This window comes from Heptranchias perlo, unplaced genomic scaffold (assembly GCF_035084215.1).
Source record: "Heptranchias perlo isolate sHepPer1 unplaced genomic scaffold, sHepPer1.hap1 HAP1_SCAFFOLD_60, whole genome shotgun sequence".
NCBI lineage: Eukaryota > Metazoa > Chordata > Chondrichthyes > Hexanchiformes > Hexanchidae > Heptranchias > Heptranchias perlo.
In genome coordinates this window covers 2,486,606-2,511,037 of record NW_027139623.1, presented here as the reverse complement: position 1 = coordinate 2,511,037, position 24,432 = coordinate 2,486,606, and the positions used below count along the sequence as shown (strand labels likewise).

General features: G+C 46.8%; 2 protein-coding genes and 9 non-coding genes across 11 annotated transcripts in view; 6 read left to right on the top strand and 5 right to left on the bottom strand.

The window, feature by feature from the left end:
• LOC137316682 (zinc finger protein 850-like) overlaps positions 1 to 24,432 on the top strand; it is a gene marked incomplete at its 5' end in the record, with an annotated part of 239,239 nt that overhangs the window by 44,243 nt on the left and 170,564 nt on the right. The window lies entirely within an intron of this gene.
• Positions 595 to 8,294, bottom strand: LOC137316715 (zinc finger protein 229-like). Its single transcript, XM_067980564.1, has 2 exons — positions 8,104 to 8,294; positions 595 to 2,115 (listed from the first exon to the last, which is right to left on the bottom strand). Exon 2 carries the CDS (start codon positions 1,851 to 1,853, stop codon positions 759 to 761), a length of 1,095 nt encoding a protein of 364 aa, XP_067836665.1. The 5' UTR covers positions 1,854 to 2,115; positions 8,104 to 8,294; the 3' UTR covers positions 595 to 758.
• trnaa-ugc (transfer RNA alanine (anticodon UGC)) lies at positions 12,185 to 12,256 on the bottom strand. The gene has a single exon. It is a non-coding gene; the product is annotated as a tRNA-Ala (tRNA).
• Positions 12,720 to 12,791, bottom strand: trnaa-cgc (transfer RNA alanine (anticodon CGC)). Its single transcript has one exon. It is a non-coding gene; the product is annotated as a tRNA-Ala (tRNA).
• Positions 13,138 to 13,210, bottom strand: trnaa-cgc (transfer RNA alanine (anticodon CGC)). Its single transcript has one exon. It is a non-coding gene; the product is annotated as a tRNA-Ala (tRNA).
• On the bottom strand, positions 15,146 to 15,217 carry trnaa-cgc (transfer RNA alanine (anticodon CGC)). Its single transcript has one exon. It is a non-coding gene; the product is annotated as a tRNA-Ala (tRNA).
• On the top strand, positions 16,461 to 16,532 carry trnaa-cgc (transfer RNA alanine (anticodon CGC)). The gene has a single exon. It is a non-coding gene; the product is annotated as a tRNA-Ala (tRNA).
• Positions 17,000 to 17,071, top strand: trnaa-ugc (transfer RNA alanine (anticodon UGC)). The gene has a single exon. It is a non-coding gene; the product is annotated as a tRNA-Ala (tRNA).
• Positions 18,681 to 18,752, top strand: trnaa-cgc (transfer RNA alanine (anticodon CGC)). Its single transcript has one exon. It is a non-coding gene; the product is annotated as a tRNA-Ala (tRNA).
• On the top strand, positions 19,218 to 19,289 carry trnaa-ugc (transfer RNA alanine (anticodon UGC)). The gene has a single exon. It is a non-coding gene; the product is annotated as a tRNA-Ala (tRNA).
• Positions 21,629 to 21,700, top strand: trnaa-ugc (transfer RNA alanine (anticodon UGC)). Its single transcript has one exon. It is a non-coding gene; the product is annotated as a tRNA-Ala (tRNA).

Sequence of the window (24,432 nt, the reverse complement as noted above, 5' to 3'; positions counted from 1 at the left end):
TCCTGTGAATACACACGGTCAGTGCTGGGACACTCAATCCTGATCTACACACAGTCAGTGCTGGGACACTCAGTCCTGTTATACACACAGTCAGTGCTGGGACATATTGGATATATTGACGTTGGAGGGGGTACAGTGCAAATTCACCAGAATGACACTGGGGCTTGAAGGGTTCAATTATAAGGACCGGTTGCATAAACTTGGTTTGCATTCCCTTGAGTTTAGAAGGTTGAGGGGTGATCTGATCCAGATATTTAAAATTATAAAGGGATTCGATAGGGTCGAAATAGAAACTATTTTCTCTCGTCGGTGAATCCAGAACAAGAGGACATAAACTTAAATTTAGAGCTCGGGTGTCTTGGATTGAAATCAGGAAACTCTTTCCCACACAAGGGTAGTGGAAATCTGCTCAGCCTGATTGAAGTGGACCGTGTGATATAATAGAATTTTCTGTCCTGTCAGAGTTGGACATTTGTAGATCCATCTTTTAAAATGGTGGAGGAACTCAGTTCTAAGATGGATTCCACTCACTTCATCATGAGTCCTCAAACTGCTTCTCTTATCATCAAGATATCAAGGACTGGACACACTGTGTTTGAAAGAAAGCTGATTAATTTGACACTTGTACAGAATATTAATAATCCCTTTAACTGGGCTGGAGTTTAACATCAGAAACAAACCCCAACTGTCAGAATGAACATGGTTCAGTCCTGGATGTGATTAACATCAGCAATAACAGCAGAATCCAACCCCTGCAGTCACATGTGATCCCGCTGGTGACTCAGCAGGTGGGAAGACTGAGTGAATCCCATCCCACACACGAAGCAGGTGATCGGCCTCTCCCCAGTGTGAATACGTTCATGTCTCAGCAGATCCCAAGTTCTTTTAAAGCTCTTCTCACAGTTAGAACATTGAAAGGGTCTCTTATCAGTGTGAACAAGTTGGTGTTCAATGAGGCCGGATGAACAAGTGAATTCCTTCCCACACACGGAGCAGGTGAATGGCCTCTCCCCAGTGTGAACTCGCTGGTGTGTCAGCAGGGTGGATGATTGAGTGAATCTCTTCCCACATATGAAGCAGGTGAACGGCCTCTGCCCTGTGTGAACTCGCTGGTGTGTAAGCAGGGTGGATGACTGAGCGAATCCCTTCCCACATATGAAGCAGGTGAATGGCCTCTCACCAGTGTGAACTTGCTGATGTCTCAGCAGGTGGGATGATCGAGTGAAACTCTTCCCACACACGGAGCAGGTGAACAGCCTCTCCCCAGTGTGGACTCGCTGGTGTGTCAGTAGGCTGGATGACCGAGTGAATCCCTTCCCACACACGGAGCAGGTGAACGGCCTCTCCCCAGTGTGAGTGCGTTGGTGTGTCAGCAGATCACTTTTTCTTTTAAAGCTTTTCTCACAGACAGAGCATTTAAAAAGTCTCTTATCAGTGTGAACAAGCTGATGTTCAATGAGGTGGGAAGATTGAGTGAATCCGCTCCCACACACGGAGCAGGTGAACGGCCTCTCCCCAGTGTGAATTCGCTGGTGTGTCAGCAGGTTGGATGACTGAGTGAATCCCTTCCCGCACTTAGTGCAGGTGAACGGCGTCTCCCCAGTGTGAGTGCGTTGGTGTGTCAGCAGATCACTTTTTCTTTTAAAGCTCTTCTCACAGACAGAACATTTAAAAAGTCTCTTATCAGTGTGAACAAGTTGATGTTCAGTGAGGTGGGATGACTGAGTGAATCCGCTCCCACACACGGAGCAGGTGAACGGCCTCTCTCCAGTGTGTCTGCGTCGATGTGTTTCCAGCCGGGATGAGTAACTGAATCCCCTCCCACAGTCCCCACATTTCCACGGTTTCTCCATGGTGCGGGTGTCCTTCTTCAGGCTGTGTAACTGGTGAAAGCTCTTCCCACAGTCAGTGCACTGGAACACTCTCAATCGGGTGTGTGTGTCTCGCTGCTATTGCAGTCACAGTGATGTTTGAAATCTTTTCCACAGATAGAACAGATCAACATTTCTCCTATATTTTAAGGCCGATAATCTTCAGGTGCTGGTGAATGGAGTCAGATCTTGACGTGATGTTTGGTTTGAGTTTCTCGTCTGCAAATCCGCCCCTTGTAATACCCTGTAAAAGGAGATAACAAAAGTCCTCACTGTGAATACAGGATAGAAATTCAGAACAGGCAATTCCAGTTCCTGTGGAACATTCTTCCCGCTCATTCCCCCAGACTGTAAATCCCCGTCCCACACACTCACCCTCCTCCCTCTGCTGGAACCCAAACCCATCGCACCACCTCCAACATTTTTCCTTCTATTTAAGTTTTCTCTCTCTCCTGAAGATCCCGACTGTGACTGGGTTCAGTTCTGCACTCAGTGGTTCCCCTCCCTCTCCTCCCCTGAAGGTGCTGACTCTGACTGGGTTCAGTTCTACACTCACTGGTTCCCCTCCCTCTCCTCCCCTGAAGTTGCTGACTCTGGTTGGATTCAGTTCCACACTCACTGATTCCCCTCTCCTCTCCTGAATATGTTGACTCTGGCTGTGTGTATATGCTCTGCCCCTCATTTCCACACAATGTCCCTCCCCATAGCTGCCTGTATGCCGTCCATCTGTGATATCTCCCAATTTTGGCAAAAGACTCTCCCTGACCAGTCACCATTTCTCCTTCACTTAAAGATTTTCCTTGACCGATCACAATTTCTCCTTCATTTTCAGACGCTCCCTGATCAAACACAATTTCTCCTACATTTATAGACGCTACCTGACCCTTCAGCATTTCTCCTTCATTTGCAAACTCTCCCTGACCCGTCAGCATGTCCCTTCATTAATAGACACTCCCTGACCCATCACTTTTTGTCCTTCAGATGTCGACACTCCCTGACCTGTCAACAATTCTCCTGCATTTACAGACACTCCCGGACCAATCACCGTTCCTCCTTCATTTACAGACACCCCCGGACCAATCACCATTTCGCCTTCATTTACAGACACTCCCGGACCACTCACCATTTCTCCTTCATTTACAGACACCCCCTGACCAGTCACCATTTCGCCTTCATTTACAGACACTCCCGCACCAGTCACCGTTCCTCCTTCATTTACAGACACCCCCGGACCAATCACCATTTCGCCTTCATTTACAGACACTCCCGGACCACTCACCGTTCCTCCTTCATTTACAGACACCCCCTGACCAGTCACCATTTCTCCTTCATTTGCAGACACCCCCTGACCAATCACCATTCCTCCTTCATTTACAGACACCCCCTGACCAATCACCATTCCTCCTTCATTTACAGAAACCCCCTGACCAGTCACCATTTCGCCTTCATTTTCAGACATTCCCTGATCAAACACAATTTCTCCTACGTTTATAGACGCTTCCTGACCCTTCAGCATTTCTCCTTCATTTACAAACTCTCCCTGACCCGTCAGCATTTCCCTTCATTAATAGACGCTCCCTGACCCATCACTGTTTCTCCTTCAGATATCGACACTACCTGACCTGTCAACAATTCTCCTTCATTTACAGACACTCCCGGACCAATCACCGTTCCTCCTTCATTTACAGACACTCCCGGACCAATCACCATTCCTCCTTCATTTACAGACACTCCCGGACCAGTCACCATTCCCGCTTCATTTACAGACACCCTCTGACAAGTCACCATTTCTCCATCATTTACAGACTCTGCCTCATCTGTCACCATTTCTCCCTCCTTTATGGACACTCCGTCACCCGTCACCATTTCGCCTTCATTTTTAGACACTCCCTGACCTGTCACCATGTCTTCTCCCATTTATAATACTCCCTTACCAGAAACCATTTCACCTTCATTTTCGACAATCCCTGACCTGTCACCATTTCTCTTTCATTTATAGATATTCCCTGACCCTTCACCGTTTTTCCTTCATGTATAGACACTCCCTTACCAGACAACATGTTTCCTTCATTTACAGACACTCACTAACCAAACAATTTTTCCTGGCACTTTACATGATTGTGGGGTTTATTCTGTATCTGTCAGTCTCTGATCCTGTACAAGAGTTTGGTGTTTATTCTGTATTTTTCACTCTCTGGTACTGTGTGTGAGTGTGGGGTTTATTCTGTGCCTGTCTGTCTCTGGTACTGTGTGTGAGTGTAGGTTTTATTCTGTATCTGTCTGTCTCTGGTACTGTGTGTGAGTGTAGCTTTTATTCTGTGTCTGTCTCTGGTACTGTGTGTGAGTGTGGTGTTTATTCTCTATCTGTCTATCTCCGATACTGTAGATGTGTTTGGTGTTTATTTTGTATTTATCTGTCTCTGGTACAGTATATGAGGTTGGGCTTTATTCTGTATCTGTCAGTCTCTGGTATTGTGTGTGAGTATAAGATTCATTCTGTATAAGTCAGTCTCTGATACTGTACATGAGTGTGAGGTTTATTCTGTATCTGTCAGTCTCTGGAACTGTGTGTCAGTGTGGGGTTTATTCTGTAATTGTGTGTCTCTGATACTGTATATGTGTTTGGGGTTTATTCTGTATCTGTCTGTCTCCGATACTGTGAATCCCAAATTCACACATTCCGTATCTGTCAGTCTCTGGTACTGTATATGAGTGTGGGGTTTATTCTGTATCTGTCAGTCTCTGGTGCTGCATATGAGTGTGGGGTTTATTCTGTATCTGTCAGTCTCTGGTGCTGTGTGTGTGTGGGATTCATTCTGTGCCTATCAGTCTCTCGTACTGTATATGAGTGTGGGGTTTATTCTGTATCTGTCAGTCTCTTGAGCTGCAAATGAGTGGGGGGTATATACTGTATCTGTCAGTCTCTGGTACTGGAAATGAGTGTGGGGTTTATTCAGTGTATGTCAGTCTCTGGTACCTTGTGTGAATTTGGGATTCATTCTGTATCTGTCAGTCTCTGGTACTGTGTGTGAATTTGGGATTCATTCTGTATCTGTCTGTCTCTGGTACTGCAAATGAGTGTGGGGTTTATTCTTTATTCGTCTGTTTCTGGTACTGTATATGAATGTGAGGATTATTCTGTATCTTTCAGTGTCTGGTACTGTGTGTGAGTGTGGGATTCATTCTGTGCCTGTCAGTCTGTGGTACTGTACGTGTGTGGGGTTTATTCTGTATCTGTCTGTAACGGGTACTGTATGCGAGTGTCAGGTTTATTCTGCTTCTGTCTGTCTCTGGTGCTGTATATGAGTGTGCGGTTTATTCTGTATTTTTCAGTCTCTGATACTGTATATAAGTGTGGGGTTTATTCTGTACCTGTCTGTATCTGGTACTGCACATGAGTATGGGGTTTATTCTGTATCTGTCTGCCTTTGGTACTGTGTGTGAGTGTGGGATTCATTCTGTTTCTGTCTGTCTCTGGTACTGTGTGTGAGTGTGGGATTCATTCTGTTTCTGTCTGTCTCTGGTGCTGCATGTGAATGTGGGCTTTATTCTGTATCTGTCAGTCTCTGATACTGTATATGAGTTTAGGATACATTCTGTATCTGTCAGTCTCAGCCAATTTATCTCAGTCTGGGTTTTATTCTATAATTCAGTCTTTGAGACAATGTGCAAGTCTGGATTCATTCTGTGTTCTTATTTCAGTTTATATTATTGTATTTGAAACTATATCTTTAATACTTTAAAGTATATGCCGTTTTTTATCAAGTGTTTAATTTGTAAATATAGATACACTTTTGGATTTTCTTTAATCAAACAATGTTTGTGAGTGTATTACATCTTCATCTCTGAACTCTGTTGTGAATGATAATGTACCTTTCAATCTCTCCATGGTGAAATTATTTAACTGGTATATAATGTGTAGCTCAGTCTATAATAATGGAATTAATTCTGTATCTCAGTCTGACACTGAGATTTTTGGACTGGAATGTAATATATATCTCAGCCTGCACTAATAGAATTGATAATGTATCTATCAGTCTGTTACTGTATGAGATTTTTGGACTGGTGTGTAACATGTAGCTCAGTACATGCTAATGGAATTGATGTTGTATCTTTGAGTCTGATATGGTCTGACAGTGTTGGACTGCTATATAATGTTTGGCTCAGTCTGTACTAATGGAATTGATACATTATCTTTCAATCTGACACGAAGATTTTTGGACTGGCATGTTGTGTGTAACTCAGTCTGCAGTGATTTGACTTAGAGATTCATTCTGTATTTGTTTGACTGTGGTACTTTGTGATTCATTCTGATTCTGTCAGCCTGTGGTACTGTGTGTGAGTGTGGGATTCATTCTATATATGTCAGCCCCTTGTACTGTATCTGAATGAGATTCATTCTGTTCCTGTCAGTCTCTGGCACCATGTGTGAATTTGGGATTAATTCCATATCTGTCAGTGTCTGGTGCTGCATGTGAGTGAGACATTCATTCCATTTCCATCAATCTCTGATACTGTATATGAGTGATATATATACTTTATCTGTCAGTCTGTGCTACTGTATGTTAGTGTGGGATTCATTTTGTATCTGTCAGTCAGTGGTACATTGTATGAGTGAGGGATTCATTCTTTATGTCAGTCTCTGGCACTGGATCTGAGTATGAGATTCATTCTTTATCTGTATCTAATTTGTATCTCATTTCACAGCATGGCATTCAAACCTGTATCTTTAATACATAAATGTATAAATAATTTTTCCCAGTGTTTAAGTGGTAAGTAATTATATACGTTAAAATGTGATGCTGTAGGTTATAATCAGAGAATCACTGCACTTTTTGGCTACGATTAAATCTGCATCAATGTGAACACAATTGTGATACAGTGTATCTTCCAAACTGACATGGTGACATGTTGAACTTATATACAATGTGTTGCTCAGTCTGCATAAATGGAATACTGTATATTTCAGTCTGAATCTGCATTGGTCTTTTGTATTGGTAATTAATATGTAGCTCAGTCTGCACTAATGGAATTGGTACTGTATCTTTCAATCTGACACTGAGATTTGTGGACTGGTCCCTAATTTGTAACTCAGCCTGCCCTAATGTAGGTGACTGAGAGATTCATTTTGTATCTCTCAGTCCGTGATACTGTGTGGGATTCATTGTGTATCTTGTCAGTAGTGTGTTTGAGTTTGCGATTCATTTGTTATATACAGTCTCTGATGCTGTGTGAGTGTGGGATTCATACTTTATCTGCCAGTCTCTGGTACATTATGAGAGTTTGGGATACATTCTCTGTCAACATTGGTACCATAAGAGTGTGAGATTTATTCTGCATCTGTCTATAATTATTGTCTCAGATTACATTATGGTGTTCAATACTGCAGCTTTAATATCTTCATGTTTAAATAGTTTTTTTCATTTAATTGGTAAATATGGATATACTTTAGGATTTGGTGCTGGAGGTTTTTAATCAGATAATTTGTGTGCTTTTTGGACTACTATTAAATCAATATCTTTGTGTACTATTGTGAATGATAACATATATTTCAAACTGATATAGTGATTTTGGAATTGGTATATAATGTGCAGCTCAGTCTGTACTATTGTAATCGATACTGTGCCTTTCAGTCTAATATTGTATGAGATTTTTGGACTGGTATGTAATGTGTATCTCAGTGTGCACTAATAGAATTGATACTGTGTATTTACATCTCATACTATGTGTATTATAAACTGGTTTCTCATTTGTTTTTCAGGTTCGACTGTCACAACATTTCTCAGTCTGATACTCTACATGAGTTTTGGACATGTCTGCAGTTTGTACCTCATGATACATTAATCGAATGGATACTGCATGTATTAAACTCACATTTGTGAGTTGTGGGGTGGTATTCAATTCGAATCTCAGGGTACATTATTGGGGTTCATTCTGTCCCTTTCAATCGGGTACCATGTGTGATTTCTATCTGGTATTTAATGTTGCCCAATTGTGAGATTGACACAGTGCCTTTCAATCTGAGAGTGTGATTTTGACTGGGATTTTTGTATTTCCCTGTCAGCGGAACTGAGTTTGGGAGAAATGGAACAGTATCTGTTTGATGGTTGGATTGAAAATGTGTCTCTGGGTCTTGGGATCAGTGTGGTACTGACAACTTCTGCTATCTGAGACTGTGGAACTGATGACCTGTCTGTGACTCCGTGCTCTGTGTGTGTGATAATGTACTTACTGTGTGTGAGAAGGAGCTGGCTGCACTGTTTCTTTTGCCTCGGGTGGAGGAAACATCACATTTATTCTGGATCCTTCAAGGATTTGCCTGTGGAAAGAAAATTATCTCTTATTACTCAGGAACAGGTGAGGTAGAAAATACAAAAGTGATCAGTTTAATATCTCTGTTAATGATCATTTTGAATATCCACAAATGAAAACCAGTGATACAAACAGTGTCAATGTCTGACTCCACTGCAGTACTGCAGCACTCAGCTTCTGCACACCCGGTGTGTTGGACGATTTTATAACAATTTAGTGACATCCAGACACAACACAACCCCTGCACTGATCCGTGAATGGGACTACCCGATGGGGCAGGGACCTTTGTACAGGTCAGGTTTCTCAACTCCTCTCCCATGGGACTAGCCGTTCACCCCAAACCAAACAACCGCTGTTTAAAATGTGTCCTTCACACTTCTCACCTGATGCCTGCAATAGATACTGCTTGTATAACTCCCCACATCCTGACTGTTCACTGTCCAGTAACAGGGTGAGACTGGAACTAAACCAGGAACATTCACTACTGATTTGGGGAGAGAAAGCAGCAATGATTTTAAATAGCAGGTTCTTCCCATTCTGTCTCCCTTACCCTGGACACACCCTGTACACACACAGCCCGAGAATGACCTCTCCCTTCCCCCGCTCACTCCATGTTCCGGGACCAGTTCCTGACCCACTCCGCCTCTTACAAACAGCCCCCGGACTCCCCCTGACCTTCCCCCGGACTCAATGCCGATCTCTGAGCCCATCTGCGGACACGGTCCCGAAGCGATGAGCTGCTGTAACGAGGCTGCTCTTTGCTCCCTTCCCCCGGGGGCCGTGATCTCTCCATTCCCGGCTGTTTTAAACCATCTTCTTCCGCTCACTGAGGGAATGGCGCCCACAGGCCGAGCTGGGGGAGGGCAGCGCGCATGCGCTCTTCCGTTCAACGACGACCAGGGCTGGGGGCGGGGCTGCGTCACGCATGCGCAGATATCTGATTTAATTCCCAATACAAAAATCGATGGAAACTTTCCCCAATTGGAATTTTTCAGAGTCTGAGCAAAGGAAGTGGGTCTGGGGGAAAGGTCAGAGGGAATGGGGTCCACAGGCAGTGCAGGAACAGGCACCAGAATCAGAAACAGATGCTGACTTTCCAATCTCTAACGATTAAACTAGATGTTTCCATCCCTGCTGTTTCTCTCGGTATCTTTTGATGGAAAAGAGTCTTTCAGAGATAAAGTGGGCGGCTGTGAAATGAGCCAATTGGTTCTGTTCATTCTTGGTCCCTTTACTGATAAAGAAACTTGTGACTCCGTATCTGGAGGCCGGATTCCTCCAACCAATCCTGGAGAATTGTAAACAATTTTACAACACCAAGTTATAGTCCAGCAATTTTATTTTAAATTCACAAGCTTTCGGAGGCTTCCTCCTTCGTCAGGTGAACGATGTGAAAATGAAATCCTCGAAATGAGAGGATTTCATCCTGGAGAAACATGGGAGGAAAGTGGGAGTCGGTGTATTTGCTGGGACCGTGTCGGATTAATATCTGACGGCTACAGTCCCAGTTTATTTCAATCGGAGTGAAACTCTCGGTCACTGAGAGAAATACAGAAGGGCCCTGAGCTGCAAAATTGCAGAGGGTACAACATGCAAGAGAGGGTTAAATGCGTGACACTGTCCCTGAGAGTGGGATTAATAATGTGTCTGTCTCTGAAATAATATCAGTGAGAGATGAGACTGCATCTTCTGTCACTCCAGCTTGGAATGGCAATTGGAATGGAGAATTTTCCAATTTGTTACTGGGTGAAAACGGGACATTGCAGGTCAGTTTCTCTCTCTCTTTTGTACAACATATGAAGGTGGAATACTGCTGCTGAGCGTGCGACAGAGACACTGATGGGAAGCGTATGGCTGATACTCTGCTGTCTGTATCTCTCTGGCGCTGTGCACGAAGGTGGGATACTGTTTGCTGAGTGTGAAATGGACACACTGAGAGGAAGTGTGAGAATGATACTTTGTCTGTGTCCCTGTCTCTGTCTGTCTCTTTATCTGTCCGTCTGTATTTCTCTATCTCTAGCGCTGTACATGAGAGCGGGATAGTGTTATTGAGCGTAATATGAACACCCTGTTGGAAGGTAAAGACTAATTCTGTGTCTGTGAACAGACCTCCGGTGCTTTTGGTGAGACGGTCACTGTCCCTTCTATTCTGTATGAGCCGGTCTGACGGTTCATTTATCAGTCTCCAGTCCAGTAAGGAAAGGTGGAGAGAAACAGCCTGTAACTGTCTGACACTGGACTGCCAGTGAATGTTGAATTTATTCAGTAAATGGCCGTCTCTGGGTGTTGAGAATGGGACGGATAGGACACCAGTTACTTTTGTCTGTCAGTCAGTTTAGGAGGAGGGAGAGAAAGACAGAGAGACTGGAGGAGCCCAGAGCGGATAATTTGTATTATCGTCTCAACCAAACATATTGCTGAGTGTGAATAATATAATCATGTAAAACCAGATATGGATTATCACATCCACAGCTGTGATTGTCTCCTGTCCCTGAATCTGGGGACCAGACACTGTGAGGAGCGCTGGCCTCAGAGTGTTTAACAGTTACTGAGCTGGGAAACGACAACTAACCCCCGAGAATCTGCAGCACAGGCCGAGCGGGGAGGAAAGCCTGTCCCGGGAATTGTCAATCTGGCGAACAGTTTGTCCTGTGAATGTGAAGATGTGAACATTGTGTCAGAGAGAGTGTGTTAAAGGGGCGGGCGGGTTAGATTAATGTCACTGTGTTTGTCTGACCGGTCTCATCGCCGGATTTCCAAGTCTATTTTGAGTAAAATTTTAAAAAAATCCCTGTCAAAGGATCGCCTTCCTCCCCTGCCGAGCTCCGAAGTGGAAATTTAAGGTAAAGTTTCAGATCAATTCAAGATTTCAGCCGAAAAACGAAGATCATGTCAGCGATCGGGTGAGAGAGCGCGATCAGTGCAGCAATGAAACGGGTTTAAATCGAAACTGGTGCTTTTAATTCCGGTGAAAGTTTATCGACAGCAAACATACCGGTGTTAGAGATAGGAAGGGGCTAGTCTGGGACTCTGGAGTGCCCGATTTGAATTGGAATCTGGGAGTTTAAGAGGAGAGAGAAACACAGAGAGGCTGGAGGGGCCGGGAGCTGACAGCAGGATGTCTCCGCCCCGTCCGCTCTGTGCCTTTAAGTTGCTCTGTGCCGCCGCCTCTCGTTTCATTTCTGCCCCAGCTCTGACTGTCAGAGAGATTTTCGACAGAGTCCCGGACATGACAGACACTGCAGCCGCCGAAACGGCACCTCCTGCCGCCGCCGCCGCTCCACCCAAGGCTCCCAAGAAGAAGAAGGCGGTTCCCAGACCCAAGTCCACCGGTCCCCCGTTGGGAGAACAGATCCTTAAGATTGTGGCGGATTGCAAGGATCGCAAGGGGATATCCCTGGCCGCGATAAAGAAGGTTCTGGCTACCAAAGGCCTGGATGTGGAGAAACTCCGGTCCCAGATCAAATTAAGTATCAAGAGAAATGTGGAAAAAGGCTCCCTGGTGCAGATCAAGGGCACGGGCGCCTCGGGCTCCTTCAGAGTCGCTAAGAAGGAAACCTAGGCAAAAGTGGTGAAGAAGGTGAAGAAACAAGTGACCAAGAAATCTCCCGGAAAGAAACCAGCGGCCAAAAAAACAGCCGGCAAGAAATTAACGGCCAAGAAACCAGCGGTTAAGAAATCGACCACGAAAAAGGCGGCGAAATCACCAATTAAGAAGAAAGCGGCGGCGAAGAAGCCCAAGACCCCCAAGACAGTGAAGGCGAAGGCGAAGAAGGTGGAAAAACCGAGGGCCAAGCCCAAGCCGAAGTCAGCAAAGCCGAAGAAAGCAGCGGGCAAAAGGAAATAAAAAATTAAGTGCAACTTGTGACCATCTGAACCCAACGGCTCTTCTCAGAGCCACCCACGGTTTTTCTCGAGGTGAAGAAACCCTTTCCTGTCCTTGTGTGTGAAGGTGATGTGAGGACAAGAGGGTCTTTTCAAAATTCGAAACATAAAGCGTTTGGAGATGCCGGGGATTAAACCCGGGACCTCATACATGCAAAGCATGCGCTCATCCACTGAGCTACACCCCCACGAATAAAGCCCCTCCACTTTAGAATAAAAAGTGGGCTTTCCGCTCTGTCTCTCCCGGAGAACACGATGCCCAGTCGTTCCACGTGCTCACAATGTTCAACCTCTGCTTCAGTTCACGGGGTTTCTGCTCCTCTTTACATTGAACTTTCCAAAAAAAGTCAGTGGAAATAAAAAAAAAATCGCCAATAGTCCGTGACGAGGCGGACATCCAATCTCTGAATCATGAAGTGAGATGGATGAATGACACATTGTCAAACAAGAGCTGGGACTGCTCGCTCGCCATTGCACCGTCACACATTCTGGTCAACCGGCGGCGACTGTGAGCTGAGCTGCTGAGGGGACCGTGAGATGAAGTCCTGCTCCGTGACAATTTAATGTTTGTGGAGCCTCAAAAGTTGGAACTCGCTGCGCTTCGAAAGCGCGATTCGCCTTTCCGTGCGTAATTCTGATGAAATTTTTTTATGGAGATGTTGGGGATTGAACCCAGGACCTCATACATGCGAAGCATGCGCTCTACCACTGAGCTACATCCCCAGATGAAATAAATCGCTACCCAAGGAAAGAAACCAGGTCTCGTCACTCAGAGAAATGAGAAAGGGAGCGTTGCGAAGAAAGTCTGGGAGAGAGGTGAGTCTCCTCGGGCTGTGCCGACCAGCATTTCTGTTTCAGGTCGCTGTTCTTCCAACTGCTCGCTGGACATTGCACCGTCACACATTCCGATCAGTCGGCGGCTGCTGTGAACTGAGCTGCTGAGGAGACCGTTGGATGAAATCTTGCTCAGGGGCAATTTAATGATTGTGGAGCCTCAGAGGATGGAATGAGCGGCACATCGAAATCAAGATTTGCCTTTCTGTGGGTAATTGTGGTGAAAAAATAGCTGCGAAGATGCTGGGGATTGAACCCAGAATCTCATGCATGCGAAGCGACGCGCTCTCCCACTGAGCTACATCCCCAGAGATAAGCGAATTTCAACGAAGAGCTGATCTCCTTCATTTTATGAGGTCACATAAGTTTTTTTCTTGGGCTTCAATTCATCTCCTTTTCTGCGCCAACCAAACAATTAAACATGAAGTTTGCGGACCAGATATAATTGTGGGTGAACGGAAGAAACCAGACCTCAGCACTCAGAGCAATGAGAAAGGGGGCGTTGAGAAGAAAGGGTGGGAGAGGGGGAGAGTCTCCTTTGGCTGTGCTGTTACCATCCTTCCGATTTCAGGGCACATTTTTCGAACGCTCCCTTTATCAGTCACTTTGCTTACGGTTGGACGGGTCTAGAAATCCTCAGGCACATTGTGGCAGAGGCCGGCAAGAATATTTCGCGTCCCTGAGCTTCAGAGGAGGGTAAGGTGAGACACAGACAGCATTGAGTATAATTTCACTATGGACGGATGCAGGACTTGGCCCTGGTGTGGTTTTGTGTTTAAAGATCACTTCACTGAAAACACCTTGACGATCTGGGGATACAGACGGACATGATGGTCAGGAAAAGACCAGTTGGTTCATCCATCCTGCCCCACATGCCTGGAGCATCGTGACCAGACACTTCCTACCGACACCACCCGCCCCACCCACCGGAAACATGTAATCTCCTGGGAGCGGCGACAAACTAGAAACAAATCCAGCGCCAATAAAGAGGGGAAATTCTGGGAAATTCCTCCCCGACTCCCTCAGGCGATCGAATCGAGTCCAGTGGATCACACTGACCATGTGTAGGTTAACTGTAAAACCACTCACCTTCTATATGATGCGATCTCTGCCTCAGCCAAGAACTGGTCCAGATCCATCCAGAAGGCAAAGAGAGAGTCAGCACCCACTACACCAGCCGGCAATGCATTCCAGAGACTCAGTACTCTCTGGGAAAAGAAGAACCGCCTAACATCCAGATTATTCCTACCTCTGTGTCGTCTGAACGCCTGTCCGCTGCTCCTCCCCGATCTGTGAAACTGGGAATAATCTATTTATTCACTCAGAGGGTGGTGAACCTGTGGAATTCTCTATCACAGAAGGCTGTGGAGGCCAAGTCACTGAATATATTTAAGAACGACAGATTTCTGCACACAGAAGGCATCAAAGCGGATGGAGAGAGAGCGGGAATATGGCATTGAGATGGTGGATCAGCCATGATCATATATAATGGCGGAGCAGGCTCGAGATCCTATTTTCTCTGTTATTATGACTGGGCTCGCTCTCCAGCCCCGGGATGGGAGCCATTTCAAAGGCGCGTGCGTGCTTCCATTGAATTTTATCGTGTGCAGAGCGTTCGGTTTTTCTCGAGGTGAAGAAACCCTTTCCTGTCCTTGTGTGTGAAGGTGAGGTGAGGACAAGAGGGTCTTTTCAAAATTCGAAACATAAAGCGTTTGGAGATGCCGGGGATTGAATCCGGGACCTCATACATGCAAAGCATGCGCTCTTCCACTGAGCTACATCCCGTCAGCCAAAGCACTTCAACTTTAGAATAAAAAAGTGGGCTTTCCGCTCTGTCTCTCCCGGACAACGCGATGCCCAGTCGTACCACGTGCTCACAATGTTCAACCTCTGCTTCAGTTCACGGGGTTTCTGCTCCTCTTTCCTTTGAGCTTTCCAAAAAAAGTCAGTGGAAATAAAAAAAAATAAATCGCCAATAGTCATTGACGAGGCTGATATCCAAACCTTTGAATCATAAAGTGAGATGGATGAATGCCACAGCGTCAAACAAGAGCTGGACTGCTCGCTCGACATTGCAGTCCAGTCAGCCAGCGGCTGCTGTGAGCTGAGCTGCTGAGGGGACCGTGAGATGAAGTCCTGCTCCGGGACAATTTAATGCTTGTGGAGCCTCAGAAGTTGGAACTCGCTGCGCTCAGAAGGCGCGATTCGCCTTTCCGTGCGTAATTCTGATGAAAAAATAGGTTTGGAGATGCTGGGGATTGAACCCAGGACCACAAACATGCGAAGCTTGCGCTCGACCAATGAGCTACATCCCCAAATAAAATAAACAGCTACCCAAGGAAAGAAGAACTGATCGTTCTCATTTTCTGAGCCCATCCAAGGTGGGTCTGCCACGTGATAGATTATTTGCAGTTTCAAAGATTGGTGAGGAGCAGGGAACAGGCGTTTCGACGACACAGAGGTAAGAATAGTCTGGATGTTGGGCGGTTCATCAGCTCCCAGAGAGTAGTGAGTCTCTGGAATGCATCCCCGGTTGGTGTGGTGGGTGCTGAGTCTCTTTCTGCCTTCTCGAGGGATCTGGATCTGTTCTTGACTGGGTCAGATATCGCATCATGTGGAAGGTGAGTGGTTTTACAGTAAACCCACACATGGTCAGTCATGTCCTGGACTGGTTTCAATCGCCTGAAGATGTCGGGAAGGAACTTTTCATAAATTTGCCCTGTATTTTTTTCTGGTTTGAAACCGCTCCCAGGAGATTACATGTTCCCGGTGGGTGGGGCGGGTGGTGTCGGTCGGAAGTGTCCAGTCACGATGCTCCGGGCATGTGGGACAGGATTGATGAACCAGCTGGTCTTTTCCTGACCATCATGTCCGTCAGTAACCTCAGCTCGTCAAGGTGTTTTTTTGTGAAGTGAACTTTAAACACAAACTCACACCTGGCCCTTTATAGTGAAATGAGACTCAATGCTCTCCACGCCTCACCTTGCCCTCCTCTGAAGCGGGAGGACTCGAAATATTCTTGCCGGCCTCTGCCACAATGTTCCTGAGCATTTCTAGTCCCGTCCAACCGTAAGCAAAGTGACTGATAACGGGAGCGTTCAAAAAATGCACCCTGAAATAGGAAGGATGGTTACAGCACGGTTCACGGAGTCTCTACCCACTTTCCCAGCCTTTCTTCTCAACTCCCCCTTTCTTATTAGACGAAGTGCCGAGGCCTGGTTTCTTCCGTTCACGCACAGTTGTATCAGGTCCGAATACTTCATGTTTAATTGTCTGGTCGGAGCAGAAATCTAAATGATTTTAAGCCAAGTATACAAAGTGTCAGCACTCACCACACCAACCGGCAATGCATTCCAGAGACTCACTACACTCTGGGAAATAAAGAACCGCCTAACATCCAGACTATTCTTACCTCTGTGTCGTCTGAACGCCTGTTCCCCGCTCCTCCCCAATCTTTGAAACTGGAAATAATCTTTCACGTGGCATACCCACCTTGGGTGGTCTCATAAAATGAGGACAATCAGTTCTTCTTTCCTTGGGTAGCGATTTATTTCATCTGGGGATGTAGCTCAGTGGTAGAGCGCATGCTTCGCATGTATGAGGTCCTGGGTTCAATCCCCAGCATCTCCAGATATATTTTTCATCAGAATTACGCACGGAAACGCGAATCGCGCTTTCTGAGCGCAGCGAGTTCCAACTTCTGAGGCTCCACAAGCACGAAATTGTCTCGGAGCAGGACTTCATCTCACGGTCCCCTCAGCAGCTCAGCTCACAGCAGCCGCCGACTGACCGGAATGTGTGACAGTGCAATGCAGAGCGAGCAGTCCCACCTCTTGTTTGACGCTGTGGCATTCATCCATCTCACTTTATGATTCAGAGGTTGGATGTCCGCCTCGTCACTGACTATTGGCAATTGTATTTTTTTTATTTCCGCTGACTTTTTTTTGGAAAGTTCAAAGTAAAGAGGAGCAGAAACCCCGTGAACTGAAGCAGAGGTTGAACATTGTGAGCACGTGGTATGACTGAGCATCTCCTTGTCCGGGGAGACGGAGCGGAAATCTCAATTGTTTATTCTAAAGTGAAGCTAGTTTGGCTGTGGAGATGTAGCTCAGTGGTAGAGCGCATGCTTTGCATGTATGAGGTCCCGGGTTCAATCCCCGGCATCTCCAAACGCTTTATGTTTCGAATTTTGAAAAGACCCTCTTGTCCTCACCTCACCTTCACACACAAGGACAGGAAAGGGTTTCTTCACCTCGAGAAAAACCGAACGCTCTGCACACGATAAAATTCAATGGAAGCACGCACGCGCCTTTGAAATGCCTCCCATCCCGGGGCTGGAGAGCGGGCCCAGTAATAATAACAGAGAAAATAGGATCACGAGTCGGCCATTGGGCCCTCCGAGCCTGCTCCGCCATTATTTCCGATCATGGCTGATCCTCCATCTCAATACCATATTCCCGCTCTCTCTCCATACGGTTTGATGCCTTCTGTGTGCAGAGATCTCTCTTTCTTAAATATATTCAGTGACTTGGCCTCCACAGCCTTCTGTGGTAGAGAATTCCACAGGTTCAACACCCTCTGAGTGAAGAAATAGATTATTCCCAGTTTCACAGATCGGGGAGGAGCAGCGGACAGGTGTTCAGACTACACAGAGGGATGGAATAGTCTGGATGTTAGGCGGTTCTTCTTTTCCCAGAGAGTACTGAGTCTCTGGAATGCATTGCCGGCTGGTGTGGTGGGTGCTGACTCTCTCTTTGCCGTCTGGATGGATCTGGACCAGTTCTTGACTGAGGCAGAGATCGCATCATATAGAAGGTGAGTGGTTTTACAGTAAACCTACACATGGTCAGTGTGATCCACTGAACTCGATTCGATCGCCCGAAGGAGTCGGGGAGGAATTTCCGAGAATTTCCCCTCCTTATTGGCGCTGGATTTGTTTCTCGTTTGTCGCCGCTCCCAGGAGATTACATGTTTCCGGTGGGAGGGGCGGATGGTGTCGGTGGGAAGTGTCCAGTCACGATGCTCAGGCATGTGGGACAGGATTGATGAACCAACTGGTCTTTTCCTGACCATCATGTCCGTCTGTAACCTCAGCTGGTCAAGGTGTTTTCAGTGAAGTGATCTTTAAATACAAAACCACACCTGGGACAAGTCCTGCATCCGTCTATATTGAAATTATCCTCAATGCTGTCTGTGTCTCACCTTGCCCTCCTCTGAAGCTCAGGGACTCGAAATATTCTTGCCGGCCTCTGCCACAATGTGCCTGAGTATTTCTCGTCCCGTCCAACCGTAAGCAAAGTGACTGATAACGGGAGCGTTCGAAAAATGTGCCCTGAAATAGTAAGGGTGGTTCCAGCACGGTTCAAGGAGTCTCTCCCCACTTTCCCAGCCTTTCTTCTCAACTCCCCCTTTGTCATTAGACTAAGTGCCGAGGCCTAGTTTCTTCCGTTCACCCACAGTTGTATCAGGTCAGCACATTTCATCTTTAATTGTCAGGTTGGAGCAGAAAACTAGATGATTTTAAGCCAAGAATACAAAGTGTCAGCACTCACCACACCAGCCGGCAATGCATTCCAGAGACTCACTATTCTCTGGGAAATGAAGAGCCGCCTAACATCCAGACTATTCTTCCCTCTGTGTGGTCTAAACGCCTGTTCCCTGCTGCTCCCCAATCTTTGAAACTGGAAATAATCTATCATCTGGCAGTCCCACCATGGGTGGTCTCATAAAATGAGAACAATAAGTTCTTCATTGCTTTGTTACCTATTTATTTTATCTGGGGATGTAGCTCAGTGGTAGAGCGCATGCTTCGCATGTATGAGGTCCTGGGTTCAATCCCCAGCATCTCCAACAATATTTTTCATCAAAATTACGCACGGAAAGGCGAATCGCGCTTTCTGAGCGCAGCGAGTTCCAACTTCTGAGGCTCCACAAGCATTAAATTGTCCCGGAGCAGGACTTCATCTCACGGTCCCCTCAGCTCAGCTCACAGCAGCCGCTGGTTGACCGGAATGTGTGACGGTGCAATGTCAAGCGAGCAGTCCCAGCTCTTGTTTGACGCTGTGTCATTCATCCATCTCACTTTATGATTCAGAGGTTGGATGTCAGCCTCGTCACTGACGATTGGCAATTGTATTTTTTTATTTCCGCTGACTTTTTTTTTGGAAAGTTCGAAGTAAAGAGGAGCAGAAACCCCGTGAACTGAAGCAGAGGTTGAACATTGTGAGCTCGTGGAACGACTGGGCATCGCGTTGTCCGGGAGAGACAGACCGGAAAGCCCACATTTTTATTCTAAATTTGAAGCAGTTTTGATGAGGGGATGTAGCTCAGTGGTAGAGCGCATGCTTTGCATGTATGAGGTCCCGGGTTCAATCCCCGGCATCTCCAAGCGCTTTATGTTTCACATTTTGAAAAGACCCTCTTGTCCTCACTGCACCTTCACACAGAAGGACAGGAAAGGGTTTCTATTCCTCGAGAAAAACCGAACGCTCTGCACACGATAAAATTCAACGGAAGCACGCACGCGCCTTTGAAATGGCTCCCATCCCGGGGCTGGAGAGCGGGCCCAGTAATAATAACAGAGAAAATAGGATCACGAGTCGGACATTCGGCCCTTCGAGCCTGCTCCGCCATTGGACATGATCATGGCTGATCCTCTATCTCAATACCCCATATTCCCGCTCTCTCTCAATACCCCTTGATGCCTTCTGTGTGTAGAAATCTGTCTTTCTAAAATATATTCAGTGACTTGGCCTCCACAGCCTTTTGGGGAAGAGAATTCCACAGGTTCACCACCCTCTGAGTGAAGAAATAGATTATTCTTAGTTTCACAGGAGCAGCGGACGGGCGTTCAGACTACACAGAGGTAGGAATAGTCTGGACGTTAGGCTGTTCTTCTTTTCCCAGAGAGTACTGAGTCTCTGGAATGCATTGCCGGCTGGTGTGGTGGGTGCTGACTCTCTCTTTGCCTTCTGGATGGATCTGGACCAGTTCTTGACTGAGGCAGAGATCGCATCATATAGAAGGTGAGAGGTTTTACAGTTAACCTACACATGGTCAGTGTGATCCACTGAACTCGATTCGTTCGCCTGAAGGAGTCGGGGAGGAATTTCCCAGAATTTCCCCTCCTTATTGGCGCTGGATTTGTTTCGAGTTTGTAACCGCTCCCAGGAGATTACATGTTTCCGGTGGGTGGGGCGGGTGGTGTCGGTAGGAAGTGTCCAGTCACGATGCTCCTGGCATGTGGGGCAGGATTGATGAACCAACTGGTCTTTTCCTGACCATCATGTCCGTCTGTAACCCCAGATCGTCAAGGTGTTTTCAGTGAAGTGATCTTTTCGTACAAAACCACACCTGGGGCAAGTCCTGCCTCCGTCCACAGTGAAATTATCCTCAATGCTGTCTGTGTCTCACCTTACCCTCCTCTGAAGCTCTGGAACTCGAAATATTCTTGCCGGCTTCTGCCACAATGTGCCTGAGGGTTTCTAGTCCCGTCCAACCGTAAGCAAAGTGACTGATAACGGGAGCGTTCGAAAAATGTGCCCTGAAATCGGAAGGATGTTGATAGCACAGCCAAAGCAGGCTCTCCCCACCTTTTCCAGCCTTTCTTCTCAACTCCCCCTTTCTCATTAGACTAAGTGCCGAGGCCTGGTTTCTTCCGTTCACCCACAGTTTTATCAGGTCCGCATACTTCACCTTTAATTGTCTGCTTGCAGCGGAAAACGAGACGATTTTAAGCCAAGTATACCAAGTGTCAGCACCCTGGGTTCAATCCCCAGCATCTCCAAAGATATTTTTCATCAGAATTACGCACGGAAAGGCGAATCGCGCTTTCGAAGCGCAGCGAGTTCCAACTTTTGAGGCTCCACAAGCATTAAATTATCCCGGAGCAGGACTTCATCTCACGGTCCGCTCAGCAGCTCAGCTCAGAGCCGCCGCCGACTGACTGGAATGTGTGACAGTGCAATGTCGAGCGAGCAGTCCCAGCTCTTGTTTGACGCTGTGTCATTCATCCATCTCACTTTATCATATCATAGAATCATAGAATCATAGAAGCTACAACACGGAAACAGGCCCTTCGGCCCAACATGTCCATGTCGCCCAGTTTATACCACTAAGCTAGTCCCAATTGCCTGCACTTGGCCCATATCCCTCTATACCCATCTTACCCATGTAACTGTCCAAATGCTTTTTAAAAGACAAAATTGTACCCGCCTCTACTACTACCTCTGGCAGCTCGTTCCAGACACTCACCACCCTTTGGGTGAAAAAATTGCCCCTCTGGACCCTTTTGTATCTCTCCCCTCTCACCTTAAATCTATGCCCCCTCGTTATAGACTCCCCTATCTTTGGGAAAAGATTTTGACGATCGACCTTATCTACGCCCCTCATTATTTTATAGACTTCTATAAGATCACCCCTTAACCTCCCACTCTCCAGGGAAAAAAGTCCCAGTCTGTCTAACCTCTCCCTGCAAGTCAAACCATCAAGTCCCGGTATGATTCAGAAGTTGGATGTCAGCCTCGCAAATGGCTATTGGCAATTGCATTTTTTTTTATTTCCGCTGACATTTGTTGGGGAAGTTCAAAGTAAAGAGGAGCAGAAACCCCGTGAACTGAAGCAGAGGTTGAACATTGTGAGCACGTGTGATGACTGGGCATCGCGTTGTCCGGAGAGACAGAGCGGAAAGCCCACTTTTTATTCTAAAGTTGAAGCTGTTTTGCTGAGGGGATGTAGCTCAGTGGATGAGCGCATGCTTTGCATGTATGAGGTCCCGGGTTCAATTCCCGGTATCTCCAAACGCTTTATGTTTCGAATTTTGAAAAGACCCTCTTGTCCTTCACACACAAGCACAGGAAAGGGTTTCTTCACCTCGAGAAAAACCGAACGCTCTGCACCAGATAAAATTCAATGGAAGCACGCACGCGCCTTTGAAATGGCTCCCATCCCGGGGCTGGAGAGCGGGCCCAGTGACAACAACAGAGAAAATTGTCAGACAGAACAGAACGGACGATTGCAAAGAAGCATACCGACAACTGGACAACCAGGAACACAGATAGACAGTTACCCACAGACCCGACCATAGAACACACCCATCAGCTCAACAAACTGATCAAGACCTTCGATCCAGACCTTCAAAGCATCCAACGCACTCTCATCCCACGGAATCCCCGCGTGGGAGACTTCCACTGCCTCCCAATGATACACAAAGCCAACACACCCGGACGTCCCATCGTATCAGGCAACGGAACCCTGTGTGAGAACCTCTCTGGATACATCGAGGGCATCCTGAAACCCATCGTGCAGGGAACCCCCAGCTTCTGTCGCGACACTACAGACTTCCGACAAAAACTCAGTACCCACGGACCAGTTGAACCAGGAACACTTCTCACCACGATGGACGTCTCGGCACTCTACACCAGTATCCCCCACGATGACGGCATCGCTGCGACAGCATCAATACTCAACACCAACAACAGCCAATCTCCAGACGCCATCCTACAACTCATCCGCTTCATCCTGGATCACAATGTCTTCACCTTCAATAACTAGTTCTTTATCCAAACACACAGAACTGCCATGGGGACCAAATTCGCACGCCAATATTTTCATGCACAAGTTCGAGCAGGACTTCTTCACTGCACAGGACCTCCAACCAACACTGTACACCAGATACATCGATGACATTTTCTTTCTATGGACCCACGGTGAGGAATCACTGAAGAGACTACACGATAACATCAACAAGTTCCATCCCACCTTCAAGCTCACCATGAACTACTCCTCAGAATCAGTTTCTTTCTTGGACACACGAATCTCCATCAAAGACGGGCACCTCAGCACCTCACTCTACCGCAAGCCCACGGACAACCTCACGATGCTCCATTTTTCCAGCTTCCACCCTAACCACGTCAAAGAGGCCATCCCCTATGGACAGGCCCTGCGAATACACAGGGTCTGCTCAGACGAGGAGGAACGCGATGGACAGCTACAGACGCTGAAAGACGCCCTAGTAAGAACGGGATATGATGCTCGACTCATCGATCGACAGTTCCGATGGGCCACAGCGAAAAATCGCGTAGACCTCCTCAGGAGACTAACACGGGACGCAACCAACAGAGTACCCTTTGTCGTCCAGTACTTCCCCGGAGCGGAGAAACTACACCATGTTCTCCGCAGCCTTCAACATGTCATCAATGATGACGAACACCTCGCTATGGCCATCCCCACACCGCCACTACTCGCCTTTAAACAGCCACCCAACCTCAAACAGAATATCGTTCGCAGCAAATTACCCAGCTTTCAGGAGAACAGCGTCTATGACACCACACAAACCTGCCACGGTAACCTCTGCAAGACATGCCGGATCATCGACACAGATACCACCATCACACGAGAGGACACCACCCACCAGGTGCACGGTTCATACTCCTGTGACTCGGGCAACGTTGTCTACCTCATACGTTGCAGGAAAGGATGCCCCAGAGCATGGTACATTGGGGATACCATGCAGACGCTGCGACAACGGATGAACGGACACCGCGCAACAATCGCCAAACAGGAGGGTTCTCCCCCTGTCGGGGAACACTTCAGCAGTCATGGACATTCAGCCACCGACCTTCGGGTAAGCGTACTCCAAGGCGGCCTTCGAGACACACGACAACGCAAAATCGTCGAGCAGAAATTGATAGCCAAGTTCCGCACCCATGAGGACGGCCTCAACCGGGATCTTGGGTTCATGTCACACTATACGTTACCCCACCAGCAAACAAATGTTATCTGTTTTTGATATAACGGGTCATTTACTGTCTTCCTTCTCTCTCTCTCTCTTTTTTTGGGGGGGGTTTGTGTATTCGCTGGCCTTTTAGGTGACACCTTTCTGTCTGCTCACTGTGATTGCCTTGGCAACGGGCAGTAATCACCAGGCATTGTTCTGTGATTTTCAAATGCGAAGGATTCGAAAATTTCATTTCCACACCGTTCACCTGAGGAAGGAGGAACCCTCCGAAATCTTGTGGAATTTAAATGAAATGTGTTGGACTATAACTTGGTGTTGTAAAATTGTTTACAATTGTCAACCCCAGTCCATCACCGGCATCTCCATATCATAAGTGTAAAAGGACTGAGTGCCTCACTTTCCTAAGGCCACCCGAGGATTTACTGTGCTGAAAAGCATTTCCTCTTTTAAGCATAGGAGATACCTGAAGTCTGCGGACCTGATACTAGTATTTTAATTCCAGCTTTTATTTAATTAATTCAATTTTTAATCAATTGAAATTGAATTCCGCAGCTGCCGTGGCGGGATTATTAGTCCGGGCCTCTGGATTACGAGTCCAGTAAACTAACCACTATTCTACTGTACCCGCTGGGTAAACAGAAGAAACCAGGTCTCGTCACTCAGAGAAATGAGAAAGGGAGCGTTGCGAAGAAAGTCTGGGAGAGAGGTGAGTCTCCTTGGGCTGTGCCGACCAGCATTTTTGTTTCAGGTCGCTGTTCTTCCAAATGCTCGCTGGACATTGCACCGTCACAC

Coding starts and splice junctions, on each gene's coding strand:
- LOC137316715 (XM_067980564.1), bottom strand. CDS start 1,853: ATGGAGAAACCGTGGAAATGTGGGGACTGTGGGAGGGGATTCAGTTAC.